The sequence below is a fragment of the Meles meles genome, chromosome 3 (genome assembly GCF_922984935.1).
Source record: "Meles meles chromosome 3, mMelMel3.1 paternal haplotype, whole genome shotgun sequence".
Lineage (NCBI taxonomy): Eukaryota > Metazoa > Chordata > Mammalia > Carnivora > Mustelidae > Meles > Meles meles.
Genome location: NC_060068.1, coordinates 141,989,745 through 142,005,944, shown reverse-complemented (window position 1 = coordinate 142,005,944; position 16,200 = coordinate 141,989,745). Strand labels below are relative to the sequence as shown.

Below are 16,200 nucleotides of genomic sequence, written 5' to 3'. Positions count from 1 at the left end.
GAATCAAAGACTTCAGGGTTCTAGGTCTAGGTGTGCCCTTCATTCACTATGCAATTTGAGGCAAAGCATTTAACCACATTGAACCACGATAGTTACAGTACCTACTTCATAGAGTTGCTGAGAGCATTAAATGAGATATTGGTAGTGTTTTAGCACTATGTAGTACTTGGCTTAGTTAGTAGTAATTATCGCTATCTTTATTTTTCTGATACCTATCTGTGTAACCTTGGGCAGGTATCCTCCATCATTTGAACCCAGTTTCTCCATTTCTAAAAAATGGATTAATCTTAGGACCTTTTCATTTCTGACCATTTAAGATACCATGAATTCCCTATCCTTCTACAAGCTGGCGTCTTCCTGGCATTGTTGTGGTTATAATGGTCATCATGCTCCGAGAGGGGTTACATTATGGTGTTGATTCTGACCCCCTCTTTTCCTTACAGACCACTACGTACACCCGCCGGGGCCATGGGACATGCACCAGCCCAGGTTGCTCCTTTACATATGTCACCAGGCACAAACCACCTAAGTGCCCCACCTGTGGTAACTTCCTAGGAGGGAAGTGGGTCCCAAAGGTAAGCTCCAGTAAGCTCTACAAAGGCTAAGCCCTACAAAGTAGGAAGCCCGACAAAGTAGGCTTCCTGGTCCCCTTTAGAACAGAGGACTTGAAAAAATAAGTACTCGTTCTTATTTTCTGACTCTGCAAATAAGTTTCATTGTGACTGTTTAAAAAAGAGAATAAAATGTTACCAGAATCTTATGCCATCCAAAGAAAAATCATTGTTAACATCTTGGTGTATTTTCTTCCAGTCTTTTTTCTGTGAATATACAAGTTCTATAGCTACTCCCCCCTTTTTTTTAAAAAGATTTTATTTATTTATTTGACAGAGATCACAAGTAGGCAGAGAGGGAGAAGCAGGCTCCCTGCTGAGCAGAGAGCCCGATGCAGGGCTCGATCCCAGGACCCCGGGACCATGACCCGAGTTGAAGGCAGAGGCTTTAACACACTGAGCCACCCAGGCAGCCCCCCTTTTTTTTAACTTAATATATCATGCCATTAAATAGCCTTCAAGACCATTATCTTTAATTGCTTTATAACTTCCCATGAATGACTACACCATGTTGATGTATTCATTTCCTGTTACGATTAAATTTTTAACGATCCACCCTCCACACCGACTGCTTGGTTACTCGGGTGCATAACTCACATCTGCTCACTTTCTAGCTCAAAGTCCTTTCAGTATCCTATAGTTCCTATTAAGTGTAGAGGTTTTTAACCTGATATTTAGGTCTTTCATAATTAACTTTCCAAATGTATACCTGTGTCTCTGTTTCTTTCTAAATAAATGACGCCTGATATATAAATGAGCACTAGAGCTGTGCTGCTGTGAAGTTCAGTTCAACATGTTTTTTTGTTACTTGTTTTATGCTTTGCTCTGATATAAATCATACATACTTGCCACATTTTTTATATAAGACTATGAAGGTCAAAAGAATTAGAGTAGTCAAGGATGGGTTATAGAAGCATGGTCTTAAAGGATTAGTAGGATTTGGGTAGGTAGGAAAGGAAAGAGAGTGCTTTATTTTTGTGAAAATCTTTAGGCTGGGTATGTGTTTGTTAGGTGTTTAATTCAGCATGATCCAAACTTAGCTGTGTAGAGAAAACTTATGTAGTGGCATACCTATTGAGTTCCCTGGGGGCAGTTTCTGTAGAGCATCTGAAAAATACTGGGATGGTGACTTTTGCCCTCTGGCTGAGTGTTGGGAGTTCAGGGCATCACAAATCCCAGGAGACAGAATAGGTTAATAATTAAGAACACACTTCTGGGGGTGCTTGGCTGGCTCAGTTAGGAGAACAGGAGATTCTTGATCTCCAGGTTTTGAGTTCAAGCTGCACATTGAGTGGAGATTACATACAGACATACACAAACAAACATGGAAGAAGAAAGACAAAAAGAAAGGAAACATGTATTTGGTCTCTACACCAGGTTTCTGGCACTGAGTGCCTAAACCCCTAGAGATTTCCTGAGTGATAGAAGAGAGAGGAGCATCTTCAGTGGGGGGGAGGCGGTGGTGGAGTACACTTTTGGAGTCAGCTCAGCTTTCCTCAGTTTAAACATTTGCCTCCCGGGGACTTTAGTTGTGAAACCTTGGGCAAGTCACTTTATGTCTGTTCTTACTGGTTTATCTTTCATTTGTTAGTGGAAGTTAACAATAGTGCCTACCTCATTAGGGTTGGTGGAAGGATCAAATGAGATTATCCCTGAAAAGTGGATGGCACATTCCTAGTATAGATTAAATCCTCAATCAGGGGTCACTGCTGCCACTCTTGGCAGCAGTGTAATTGTCTCTGTTATTGCTCTTCATGCTGTCACTTCGGGGGCAGGAAGGATCCAGTGCTAGTGTGTTTCAGGAGATTTTGTTGAGTTTCTTTTGCTCACCACCTGTTTTGTGCTGCTGTGCAGCCATTCGGTTTCCTCCCACCCTAACTATTCTCCCCAAAATGTACTTCCTAAGCTGCAGTAGAGAGATTGAATAGGGTAGTCGGGATCCTTCTTGGCCCTTCTTTGCAGATGCACAGCAGGTCTGTCAAATGACCTTATTTCTCGTGCTTTTGCATGGAAGAGTTCTAACTGATCCTGTGGGCTTGTCTCCTTCAGGTTCTGTTTTTACTTCGGCTTTCTTTTCTTTTCCGTTTATGTCTGTTTTCCCCCTTTGAAATACCTTTTGAGCCATGGTTCTTTTTCTGAGATGAAACTCATGAAGGGAAACCAGTTTTTTTTCTCATTTACTTGTCCCCCATTTTGACTTGCTAAGTCAGATTTTTTTTTCTCCAAAGGTTTTTTATAAGAATTACAATGTAAAGAGTAGCTGCTGTGATTTCTTAGTCTCATAGGATCAGAATTGGTGAGCGTAAGAAGAAAAAGGGTAACATTTGAGCATCATTGTGCTTGGAATTTTAGAGATAAAAGTGACTTTGGTTTTCAGACAGTTCAGGTCTCTAGCTGAGGAAAAACAGATTCAAGAGAAGTGACTTGTTAAGTTCACATAGCTAATTATGTCAGTGCTTTTCCACTAAATCACACTTCTCAGTCATTGCTATGCTGTTTAGCTGCAGAATCTTAAGATTTCTGGAGTTCTGATTTTTGAAGCAGCAAGTATAAATAGTTTCTAAAAGCTCCAAATGTGTTCATGCCCGTCAGGAAATGACTCACCTTTTCTTGTATTGTTCCAGAGTTCATACTGGCTAAAATTAGTCCAAGAAAGTTTGGCACTGTTCCCAATGAATTGGATGGAACAAAAGATGGTATATATAAAGCTTTTTAGCCCAAGGCCTCACTCCTTTGGCTCTCTGATTGTGGTAATTGAGGTCTCTGAGCAGGCAACTGGTAGTATTTACCTTCCATCTTAAAAGAAAGTGACATCTAAAAAGGGTAGGCTGAGTTAAGGAAATCTGAACGTGATAGGTAGCTTTTTGCTCTGATTCCTTAAATTATTCAGTCTCCTTGCAGAGGATTTTTATCTGAAGTAGCCCACTTAGTGGGCAGTGCTTTGCTCAAAGATTTCATTGCTGGGATTTAGTTAAACTTGTCTCCTGTTTATCTGCTGACTTTTCTTTTCAGTCCCCAGGAATCAGTAGCCTCTATGCAGTTTACTTGGAATTTTTCTCTGTATTTACTTGTCCTTATGGATTATTACTGTGTGTGAGAATCTGGGAATGCTTTACTGGGGATTTCTTAAAGGTTCCAGAGGCATATTGGTTCCGAAGGCAATGTGGTGTGCCCTGCTGGCTTTGGAAATATGAGAGGTTTTGGTAGTCAATGACTGGGTGAATATCATTAATTATTAATAACTAATAATAATATTATTAATTAATAATAATTAATAACTAATTGAATAACATTAGCCACAGATGCTAATCTTCTGCAATGTGCAGGATTCCCCTGCACCATGAATTGGGCCACGCAGAAGACTATGTACTGCTGTCAATGAACACTGAGAGCCTGGCTCTTATTTCATGGTGACAAAATGAGGGTTCTAATGAAGTTTGTCTTAGGTGACATGAGTAATTAGATGTGAAGCACAGCCTAGATAGAACCCAGCTTTTATCTTCGTTGATAGGGTCGCCATTCACATGGAATTTAAAAACCTTTCTGAGATCTGTTCTGAAGACAACCAGTGTTTTATTAAAAAACGAACAAACAAAAAAAAACCTGTGTACGTGTATGTATATAAATATAGGTGTCTGTGTAAATAATAGTATGTTTCCACGGCAGTGCTGACGGGATAAAAGCTATGGCACCAAGGAATTTTTTTAAAGTAGGTTGATCTGAAATAGCAGCTGATGTTTTTAGTGAGTTTGATTATTTTCTAGTAAGTAATTAATATGTATGAGTTAATTTGACCAAGGGAGAAGTTTGTGGCATGTGTGTAGGTCAGCTTAAGATTTATCTGACAGAATCTGGGACAAAAGAGTTTTCCCCAATAGAATTGGAAGCTTTGAGTCTTTCCATGTGAGATTTGACCACATTGGGATTAACTGAATCTCGTAAAGGGACCACCAAGACAAACAATCTAGGACTTCTAGGCCCAGTATGGCAATACGTCAGCTTCTGTCTAGATGTAGAGAAGCAGGCTTTAAAGGTCAGGCCCAAATTGCCAACATTTGTTTGCTGAAACTTGAAGCTATCAATAAGAAATTTGTCAGGAGGAGAACAGCTTTATCCTAACTAAGGTGTTGTATAAGTGAAAGGAGCCAGAAGTCAGAAGACTTGGGTTCAGGCCAGTTTTGTACTTGGGCCCGTAAGTTAGCCCGTTAGTCTCTCTGGGTCTCCATCTCCTTATGTGTTACCCATCCATTTTTGTCGTGAGGATCACGAGAGAGTACTTGGGATGTGGTGTCTGTCATAAAATGCTATATGCATGAAGGCATTCTTATTTTTTTTTCCTAGGAAAAGCCAGCCAAAGTCAAAGTGGAATTGGCTCCTGGTATCTCCTCCAAAGGCTCGGTGGTTAAAAGAAATCAGCAGCCTGTCAACACTGAGCAAAACTCCCCTAAGGAAAACGCCTCCAAACTGACTCTGGAGAACTCGGAAGCTGTAAGCCAGCTCCTAAGTGTAGTTCCTCCAAGAGAAGTGGGTGAGGAGAATGAGTGGGAGGAAGTGATCATCTCAGATGCCCATGTTTTGGTCAAGGAAGCTCCTGGGAATCGTATAGCAGCCATGAAGACTCCGGTGGTCAAGAGTGGTGTGCAGCCTGAGGTCTCTCTGGGGACAATTGAGAATGACAGTCCTGGACCAGACATACCACCACCAGCTGAGAGGACCAGCACCTCCAGTCCTCTCCCTGCTCCTAAAAAGCCTACAGGGTAAATTAATGTGCTCATATATTGTAGGATTGTATTTAGAATAGCAGGTTGGGAAATGCTCCTTGTTTTATCCTGTGTCCTTACAGCATTCCTGAGAGGCATGAGAGCCCAATTAATGGTTCCTATTTTAGAAATAAAGAAACCAAGGCCTAGAGCCATGGAATGATTTGCCTTTCCTCTTACACTCTGCCATCTGTGCATTGCTGTTGTGTTCCTGTACATCTTGTCATTTTCTCTGAAGCAGTTATTAGAGTCCTGCTGGTGCAGGCTGAGGGCGGTGTTACAAACTAGTACGCAATCCTAGATACTAGATTTGGAAAGAAAACCCTTATTAAGCCATCTTCTGGAATGATTCCTATCCTGGTGGTCAGAGGATTCTGTTTTGATTATGATCTGTCTCTGACTCTGTTTGACCTTCGGCATTATCCCTTCATGCCCATTCTTGCCTCTGAAAAAATCTTGAGTTGGGTATTGAAAAAAAATCTAAAATTTAATGGCTGACCTGCACAGAATGAAAAAGATTATGTGTAAAGCATACACAGCCCAGTGCCTTGCTTATGGGAGGAGGCCCCTAAATATGGATTATTTTTCCTCCCTTCCCTCCTCAAAGGCCTGACTGGATTTTTCATGTGGCCCCTTTCCAGGCATTGTTGTTGTCTTAACCTGCCCTTATTTGTTTATATTGGTGGTTCTCAATAGGGAACACTTTGGCCCCAGGGGACATTGAGGCAGTGTTAAGAGGCATTTGGAGTTGTGAAAACTAGGGGAGGCGGACGTGCTGCAGGCCTCTGGTGGGCAGAGGCCAGATGCACGACTCAACATTCTACAGTGCACAGGACAGGCTCCCAACAAGGAGTAGCCAGCCCAAAATGTCAGTAGTGTCAAGGCTTAGAAATTGTGGTGTATAGTATTCGATTTGATGTTTTATTGTTGAATAGGAAATACATTCACACGTTTCAAACTCAAGAGATATAAACTGAAACAAATCTCTCTTCTAGCCTGTCCTTCACTCATCCATTTCCGTTTTCCATACACAGTATTCCCACCTTCCTGTGTTTCTAGGCATAATTTTACACAATGTGTATATGTATAGATATGTATGTGTGTATATATGTATTTTTTCCCTCCCTTTTTTACACAGATGGTAGCATAACTTAAAATACTTCTACATCTTGCCTGTTTTTATTTAATATAGTATACTTTGGGATGGTTCTGTATCCTTAGAGAATGAAGCCGTGTGGTTTAGACCTTTTGTTTTGGGCAAGTGAGTCACTTGGCAAATGTGTATTGAGGCCTTCTGTGACGTAGACTACAAAGAAAATGTGACTTTGTTCTGGGGTCTCTTAGCTGCCCTCATGTGGGAGACTGAGTGACTTGAAATACTAATTAGAAGCAGATCAGATAGTATGACTATAATAGCTGTCAATATTCTGCATTGTGGGCACTCTTTTGTGCTTTTTTATCTTCATAATGACCCCATGAAATATCTCTCTAAAGCCTGACAGTTTATTATACTATCCCTCTACTCAAATGGTATTTGGAGATTATATTTTGATTTTCTTCTCCCCTTGGTCTGGAATTTTTAGATTTGCTGCCTTTGTTTTTTTTTTTTTTTTTTTTTCCAGAGTTGACCTGCTCACCCCTGGGGCCAGAGCCCCGGAGCTTAAAGGCAAAGCTCGGGGCAAGCCCTCATTACTGGCTGCAGCAAGACCCATGAGAGCAATTCTCCCAGCCCCATCTAACGTGGGCCGAGGGAACAGCATGGGACTGCCCAGGGCCAGGCAGGCCTTTCCCCTGAGTGGTAAGGGGCTGGGACAAACCTGGGAGTGGGGAGCTGTCCAATGGGAAGGGGACAGGAGTGGGAGTTGTTGAGAATGGAGATGAGAGACTTAGGGAGACTCTGAATGCACTGAAGTCACCAGTTTGGCTCCTGATTGTCTCAGATAAAACCTCCTCTGTGAGGACTTGTGGCCTGAAGCCAAGCACACTGAAGCAGCTGGGCCAGCCGATCCAACAGCCATCTAACACCAGCGAGGTGAAGGTAAGACTCACTCTCCAGAGGTGGGGCTTTCCGGGAGGCTTGCTGCTCTGAGAACAGGACTTCTATTTAGTGTCTCAAAGCCATAAGCAAAAAGCCTATTCTTATACTGGTAGACCTCTGGAATGAAGTTGAGCATGATGAGTTAATTATTTTTAGTGAAATTTCTTTTCTTGTTATGAAATGAATGCATGCTTTTAAACTTTTAATTTAGAAATAATTTTGAGGGATGCCTGGATGGCTCGGTTAGTTAAGCATCAGCCTTCAGGTCGGGTCATGATCCGGGGTCTCGGGATCAAGTCCTTTGTCTGGCTCTCTGCTCAGTGGGAGCCTGTTTGTCTCTCTGTCTGCCCCACCCCCACTTGTACTCTTCTTCTGTCTCTTAAATAAATCTTAAAAAAATAATTTTGAAACTTAGTAAGCAAATTGCATTGCAAGAGTACAGATAGTACGAAGAGCACCCGTGTACTTTTTACCTATAGTCACTTACTGTTAGAGCCTCTTTTGCTTTGTCATTTGTGCTCCTGTGTGCTTCTAAAATACAGGTAATTTAAGGGGAAGTTACATGTCCTTTTGCTTCTTAATACTTCAGTGTGTATTTGCCAAGAGTAAGGATATTCTGCTACTGACACGTTGATAAAATATTTCAGTCTGTCATTTACATTCCCATTTCATCGGTTTTACCCAGTTATGTCCTTTATAGCATTTTCCACTCCAGTAGAGGATTCAGTCTAGGATTGGGTAATTGCATTTAGTTGTCTTGTTTCTTTAGTTTCATTTGAAAAAAATGAATGCAAGACTGTTGTAGAAAGGTAAGGCAGAAAAAGTCCTTTGTAATCCTGCCACCCGTAGCTAACTACTATTGGCAGTCTGCGCCCATTCAGCCTTTGAATCCTTTCCTGTGTTTGTGTTTTTTAATATGATTTTTTTAAAACCAAAAACATGGCTCTTACTTCACATTGTGGTTTGTAGCCAGCATAATCCTTTAAACTTAATGATAGGGTTATTAGAGGCTTCCCAGATGCCAAAAATTCAGTATATTCAACCACATTTATTCTTAGGTATTTTTTGTTTTGTTTTGTTTTTTGCTTGTTTTAGTTCTTTTTCCATATGTGACTAGAATAGTTATGATCAGAATTCCCTAAATCAGTATTTTTTTACTAGACCTCTTTTTTTGGGTCATGCACATTTTTACATCACAGCCCAGTAAACTTATCCATACCTGTATACTTAAGAAGTAGAGGGAAACTATTTATGCTTTTATTATATGCAGTCATTTTGCTGTTTTTCATTTTGCAAAATGCTGGTTTCAACTCATTAATTTCACGACCCCTCTGTAGTTGAAAACCCTGTTAGACCAAAATTGAAATAGGAAAATTAGGTTGGCTTATCCCTTACTGTGTGTTCTGCCATGCAATTTCCTTGCTCCAGATTGCCCCCAAAAGAATAACAACTGACTTTTACTTTGAGGCTGATGTGTTTGTCACCCGGATGTGGTGTTAGCACTGTGCGTGTGTGTGATTGATTGATTTCTGGTTATAGAAGGCTCGTTATTTAGTCAGCTTCCACTGCTTTGTAGACTCCCAACCCTGAGATTCCCTTTACTTGTGTAAACTCCCAGTCATCTGTGTAAGTAGTTTCCTTTTGACTGGCAACATTGGGTTATTTGTTAAAAGCCATAGTCCTTTTGCTAGTTTTAAGCCTGTCAAATTACATGGACTTTTATATTCTAAATATCAACTTAAATTCAGTATTATAGAATAATTACCTTTAGAATGGTATCTTCATCTTCTTTAGTTTTGTAAGTAATATCTACATTCCGTATAGAACATTGGAAATTTTTTTTTAAGATTTATTTATTTGAGAGAATGTGCAGAAGAGAGCACAAGCAGGGAGAAAAGCAGAGGGAGAGGGAAAAGCAGCAGGAAGCTTGATGCGGTGCTTGATCTCAGGACCCTGAGATCATGACCTGAGCCAAACGCAGATGCTTGACCGACTGAGCCACCCAGGGGCCCTGAACATTGGAAAGTTTCGTAAGTGGTGATAAAAGGGGAAGCAGTCATGATTTTCCTCTCACCCTGTGACATTTTTGTGAGTAATCTCTCAGACTTCCATGCCAACATTTTACCACATATTTGCGTGTATAATAATCATGAGCTTTTATCACTTGGTATTAGTTGTCCATCTGATTCACAGTATTTCTAATATGCAGTGTTAGAAGTTGCACAGAAGAGTATGGCAACCCTGGACTTGGAAGTGACACTCAATCTTTGGTGGGCTGCTGATGCTGACTAGCATCCTAGAGGGCTTACATGGAGCATAGCTGTATACATTCCCTTGGGAACCTATTTCCTCAAGCTGTTCCAGGGCACAGGACCTCAGCAGTTTGAGGTTTTAGGTAAAAAACACCAAATTATTTATTCTGATCCACAGCTACCAAATGGCCCGGCCAGTAGGACATCTCAGGTGAAAGTTGTAGAGGTCAAGCCTGATATGTTTCCTCCATACAAGTACAGCTGCACTGTAACGCTGGTAAGTATAGCTAGTGGGTTGACATGGAGAGATGGTTCTGGTTTTCTGGCGGAAGGTGAGTAAAAGTCTGAGGGAGGTGGGAAGTGGTCGTCCAGAGTGATAGTAGGGTCAGGGATAGATCATTGGTTCTGAAGAGGCCATCACTGATACAAATAATAGCTGCTGGGTGAATCAGCTGGGTTTCTCCCAGGAGATACCTTTTTTTTTTTTTTTTTTTAAGATTTTATTTATTTATTTGACAGACAGAGATCACAAGTAGGCAGAGAGAGAGAGAGAGGAGGAAGCAGGCTCCCTGCTGAACAGAGAGCCCGATGTGGGGCTTGATCCCAGGACCCTGAGATCATGACCTGAGCTGAAGGCAGAGGCCCCAACCCACTGAGCCACCCAGGAGCTTGTCCCAAGTGATATCTTTAAGAGTATAGGCCAGCTGAATCCTAGATATTTCTTGGAGAGTAATTAGAGATGAAAATCTAGTCCAGCTCTAGCATTGAGCAGTCTTTGGACCTTTTAACCTCAGATGTGTTTTCCACAGATATGCTTGAGAAAGCTGTATTTTCCTTCTTAAAATACCAGTCAGTAGTGGTATCTCAAAGCATTTGAGAAGTGCTTTGGTAAAGCAGCTTTGTTTCACTTGGCATTTCCTACCAAGGTTTTCCCTCCCCACCCACCTTTTGTTTTTAACACTGCATGTATTATCCCAGTAAGCAAATATTTGACTCTGGGGATCTTGTTTCAAGGCTCTTTGGAAGTTATTCTACATGTACTTTTACAGTTGTCACTCTCATCTCTGATTGACTGATAGCTAGTCATCCTGGTGTTTGACTCTGCCCAGGTGTAACTTTTGTAGAACTGAATATTGGTCTTACTTTTTTAGGATTTGGGCCTGGCTACTTCAAGAGGCAGGGGAAAGTGCAAGAATCCCTCTTGTAACTACGTCTACACCAACAGGCATAAACCGCGGATTTGTCCCAGCTGTGGTTTTAACCTTGCCAAAGACCGAACTGAGAAAACCACCAAGGCTCTCGTGAGTTCCTTCCCTAAACACATCCCATCGCCTTGTGTGAGCTCTGTTAGTGCACCTGTTTTAGTAGAAATAAAATGATTTCTTAATACATGATAGTAGTTAGAACACCAGAACCGTAACCAGTTGTTAAGTTCTGAACCTAGCTGCCTTTTCTCTGGGCTTCTTTGTCTTCACTGTTAAGTTGAGAAGGCTGGGTAGGTACCTTAATCTCCGAGAACCATCTAGCCCAGTGGTCCAAGAGGTCATTCGCCAGGGTGAATGTGAATGGGAACAGAGACTTTAAAGAGAATTTGGAAGGCGCGGGATGGAAGGGTTACATTCTTTTAGATCTGAGACCTGGTGGAGGACCTGTAAATATTGTCTTGGTAAGTAGAGAATGCCAGCCCTAGACTTCATAGATGAGATCACTGCTTCTTAGGTTCCTTGCAGAGCTTTTGGCTCAATACAAAGCTAGCAGTCTTGGCAAATCTCGCTGAAGTTGGACCAAGCTGTTTGGATAGTAAAACACATTCCACTTGGCTCCTTAGGGCTTGTTTTTTATTTATCAGAACCAGGAAAAATGGGTATCTTTAGAGGTGTTTTGAATTTCTTTAAGTGAGCAGAAAGATCTAGCACCTGAGGCAGCAGATGGAATGACTAGAATGAAGGTCAGAAGACAGATCTTCTTGGGATGCCTGGGTGGCTCAGTCAGTTAAGTCACTGCCTTCGGCTCAGGTCATGATCCCAGGTCCTGGGATCGAGTTCTGTATCGGGCTCCTTGCTTGGTGGGGAGCCTGCTTCTCTCTCTGCCTCTGCCTGCCACTCTACCTGCTTGTGTGCGCTCACGCACGCGTGCTCTCTCTCTCTCTCTCTGACAATTAAATAAAATCTTAAAAAAAAAAAAGATCTTGATCTGCCTTAGGGGAAAAGAGGATGGCATCCAGAATAGGTCAGGATCCAATGTGGAGCCTGGCCACTCCAGATCTAAGCTGACTTTGGGAGGTGGGCAGGATTTGGATGGAAGGGGAAGGCATTCCATACTCAAGGATAAGCAGTGGCAGAAGTGAAGAGCTAGAGAGGGTGTTCCAGTCACCTGAAAGAGAAGGATATGTAGGGAGGATTACAGAAAATAAGGCACAAAAGGCACATTGGGGCCATATTGTGGAAGATCTTTAAGGGTAGACCAGGCAGTTTGTTTTTTAGGCCGTAGGGTCACATTGAGGCCCGTGCTTTAATGTGCTGCTCTTCACTTAGGGTTGATGACATTCGGTCTTGACTCCCTCTTAGCTCCCAGTGACACCACAGTCTCTTAGGGCAGGTCTGTGTTCTATATCGGTAGAGGCTCAAACATTTCTTTCTCCTATTTGATTATAGTTGTTGATGTGGTTTGCAGTATGGAAGTGGATGTTGCTCCCTTGATTTAAGATAATGAGTTGACTTCATTTTCCAGGAATGGTCTAGGGACTTGGAGCCAATTGACTTCAAGTCCTGCTCTTCGAAATTTATATTCTTCTCTCTTTAGATAATAGCTGCCTACCCACGGGACACTTACTTTCTGACATTCTGTCACCTTTCAACTTCCTAAATTCTGGAGAAATACACTAAACTGAAACACTAGTCAGAGACCCAGGGATCTTTGCGTGTAGTGCTCTTTGGTGGCCATATGTTTCCTGTGCAGCTTGTCCTTGGTGGGTATAATTAAGACTATCCCAATTTCTGGACACGAATGGTCTTCATTCCCTTCCATCTTTCATCTGTGGCTCAGAACAAAAGGATATAGAATTCCTGCCAGCTCTTCCAGTCCATGGTTCAACATAGTCATGACTGGGAACACACTATTTCCCAAGGCAACTCCTAGTGTCAATCAGCTCTCTGCAACCATTCATTCTTCTTTCAGCAAGCATACGTTCAATACCTGCTATAGGTCAGGTCTTTGGAGATACAAAGATAAATAGGACATTGTCCCTTCCTTGAGGAGCTCACAGTCTAGTGTGGGAGAAAGACAGCCAAACTTACAGATAATTAGACAGGAGTTGCTGCATGTGTGCAGAGTTACTCAAAAGTTCCTTCTTGTTATTTAGCATGTTACATCTGCAAAACAAAAGTGTAAACTATGAATTAGGATTTTAAATATGAATTAGGGCATTTTTGTGTGCCATTATGCTGGTACTAAGAATCTGTAAATAAGCAAGGACCTTACACTTGTAAAAGATGGGGGAATAATCTCACCAGCTGGGAGGTCGTGAATTCTGCAGTAAAGAATGGGCTCTGGGGGCATGCGGGAGGGAGTGATTCCTGCTGTATTTGTACAAAGGATTAGGGAGGAACTTTTACTGAAAAGGACCTGTTTTTTGTTTTTTTAAGATTTTATTTGTTTGTCAGAGAGAGAGCACAAGCAGAGTGGCAGGCAGAGGCAGAGAGAGAAGCAGGCTCCCAGCTGAGCAAGGAGCCCGATGTGGGACTTGATCCCAGGACCCTAGGATCATGACCTGAGCCGAAGGCAGAGGCTTTAAACCACTGAGCCACCCAGGCATCCCAGGAACTGTTTTTAATGAGCGTTTCAGAACCTTGTTTCTGAAAGCATCTAACTGGTGTCTAATATAGTTCCCTTGTACACAGACAATAAAAGTGTTAAAGAGAAATATTTGAAGTGGTACAGATAGTTGTTTACATATCAAAACTACCATTCATAGAGCTTTCACTTCATCTCCAGTACTGTTCTAAGTGCTTTACTTGGAATATTTTATTGACTCTGTTCAACAATTCTAGGATATCGCTAGTATTTCATCCTTCATTTCATAGGTGAGGAAACTGGGCTCAGAAAGATAAGTAAATTGCTTTGGTTCACACATGTATAGGTGTTTCGTAGCATGTCCAGAATTGACATCTGGGTGTGTTATTCTCCAAACCCCATCCCTGGTGAATGGAAGCTGACTCTTGAAACTGTTACCAAGCAGTGTGTATTATCCTCTCATTTCACTGAGAGAGAACCTAACACCAGAGAGAGAAAGTAGCTGCCTTGAGTCACACAGCGAGTTACTAATTGAGCTGGTTCAAAGCCAAGATTTCCCCTCTCCACCACGGCTGGACCCATGCCTCTGTCACTTGCAGCCTCTCCCATGTTTTAGCCTGAGACTGGTGATACCCTGAGTGCTGGCTGATCCTTCAGTCCGCTCTCTTCCCAGGAGGTCAGCTCACCTCTCCCAGACGTGCTGAGTGCCACAGAGCCGCTGAGCCTGGCCCAGAGGGAGATCCAGCGCCAGTCCACACTGCAGCTGCTGCGCAAAGTCCTGCAGATTCCTGAGAACGAGTCAGAGCTGGCCGAGGTCTTCGCCCTGATTCACGAGCTCAACAGCTCTCGACTCATTCTGTCCAACGTGAGTGAAGAGACAGTCACCATCGAGCAAACCTCTTGGTCGAATTATTATGAGTCTCCGTCCACGCAGTGCCTACTCTGTAGCAGCCCATTATTCAAAGGGGGACAAAAGTAAGCACCCCTTTCAGATTTGCCCCGTCCCCAGCTGCCCTGTCTTCCTCGGCCTATATTGCCCCTTTCTTCAGACTATACAGCTATAGCCTTTGGAGGTGTTATTCTCTGCTTCTCTTAGGTTTCCTTTGCTTTTGAACTGCTAAAGTAAAATAATTAGTAATCGTATATTATTTTTATTGAAAAATGCCTGAAAGTATTGCCACCAAGTTAGGATTCTATTTACATCTGGACTAGCCAGCATAATGCTTGGATTTGGAAGTTCAAGGGGATTGGTTAAATTGGGTAATAAATTCAGAGTTACATTAACTGTAGGGGTGATTCCACAGACCTCATTCCAACAGAGTGGGAATACCCTCCTAGAAAACCCTGGGACACAAGCCCCAGCACCTTCATCTGCCTGTTTCATAAGTCTTGAGAACTTTGCCATTGATCACTGAGCCTCAGAACTGCATTAAGTTGATTTCCCTTCTTTTTTTTCTGTTGGTATTGTTTTGGTACTAGCTCCCTGGCTGGGCCCCAGGAGTGCTGGCTGCTGACAGCCAGCCGGCTGCAGGTGGTGACTGCCCAGGTGAAGATGTGTCTGAATCCTCATTGTCTGGCCCTGCACAGTTTCATGGACATCTATACAGGTGGGTGTCAGCCTTTCTTCCTGCAGACACCCTCAAAACAGGCTTAGGAGCAGCTTCTGTGGGTCAGACCTCTGTGCCTTTGAGCATTGGCCCTTCTCTCAGATGGGGCTTCTGAGAAAGAGGCAGTTTTTCCTCCTAGATAGCTCAGCCCCAGAAGATGATGTTCTCTCTCAAGTGTTGGGACTCTTGAAACAAAGTTTATTCGTGAAGAATAGATCCTATTTGTGGAAAAAATGGAACATGCTGACAAGTACAAAGAAGAAACTAAAATCAGTAGTAATCCTGCTGCCATGAGACAAACACTTCATATTATGCTCTTTAATCTTTCAGATGTGGTATTCATCTGCACAGAATGTAAGGAAGTAGGAGAGTGAGGGGTATATATAGTTTTTCTTTCAACAAAAGTGGGACTGTGCTGGGTGTTAGAGTATTTAGTTTTGTTTTTTGTTTTGTTTTTTAAGATTTTATTTATTTATTTGAGGGAGAGAGAGACAGTGCACAAGCAGGGGAAGAGGCAGAGGGAGAGGGAGAAGCAGACTTCCGCTGAGCTCGGAGCCTGACATGGGCCTCGATCCCAGGCCCTGGGGAACATGACCTGAGCCGAAGGCAGACACTTAACCATCTGAGCCACCCCGGTGCCCCTGGAATATTCTTTTTTAAGTTTAGTTGGGTCTCATGGTCATCTTCCTGTGCCAGCAAGTGGAGAAATACGTGACCATTTTTAAGGGGTGAGTGGGACTACATTTTAGAATCCTCTTTATAATTAACTCACGGTGTACACGCCTTCATTATTTCCTTTTTTTTTTTTTTTAAGATTTTATTTATTTGATATATAGAGATAGATCACAAGTAGATAGAGAGGCAAGTAGAGAGAGGGGGAGGAAGCAGGCTCCCTGCTGAGCAGAGAGCCTGATGTGGGGCTTGATCCCAGGACCCTAAGATCATGACCTGAGCTGAAGGCAGAGGTTTAACCCACTGAGCCACCCAGGCGCCCCAAGCCTTCATTATTTCCTTTGGGCGAGTGCTACACATGGAATTGCTGCTTGTTCACCCGTCCCCCCCATACATTCATCAGCGTAAGACACCACGGAGCATTCACCATGTGCCAACAGTGTTAGAATTTGGATCTTGAATTTCACA

At 42.5% G+C, this 16,200-nt stretch overlaps 1 protein-coding gene across 3 annotated transcripts in view; it reads left to right on the top strand.

The window, feature by feature from the left end:
* The window catches only part of HMGXB3 (HMG-box containing 3), a 45,087-nt gene that overhangs the window by 14,685 nt on the left and 14,202 nt on the right, over nucleotides 1-16,200 (top strand). For 2 of the 3 annotated variants that reach the window (XM_045999738.1, XM_045999735.1), the window contains 8 exons: nucleotides 444-575; nucleotides 4,953-5,368; nucleotides 6,994-7,169; nucleotides 7,312-7,409; nucleotides 9,840-9,938; nucleotides 10,813-10,962; nucleotides 14,127-14,428; nucleotides 14,933-15,060. In XM_045999738.1, the coding sequence (XP_045855694.1) occupies nucleotides 444-575; nucleotides 4,953-5,368; nucleotides 6,994-7,169; nucleotides 7,312-7,409; nucleotides 9,840-9,938; nucleotides 10,813-10,962; nucleotides 14,127-14,428; nucleotides 14,933-15,060 (1,501 nt within the window). The remainder of the gene's footprint in view (nucleotides 1-443; nucleotides 576-4,952; nucleotides 5,369-6,993; nucleotides 7,170-7,311; nucleotides 7,410-9,839; nucleotides 9,939-10,812; nucleotides 10,963-14,126; nucleotides 14,429-14,932; nucleotides 15,061-16,200) is intronic. The other variant, XM_045999736.1, reaches the window with a different exon arrangement.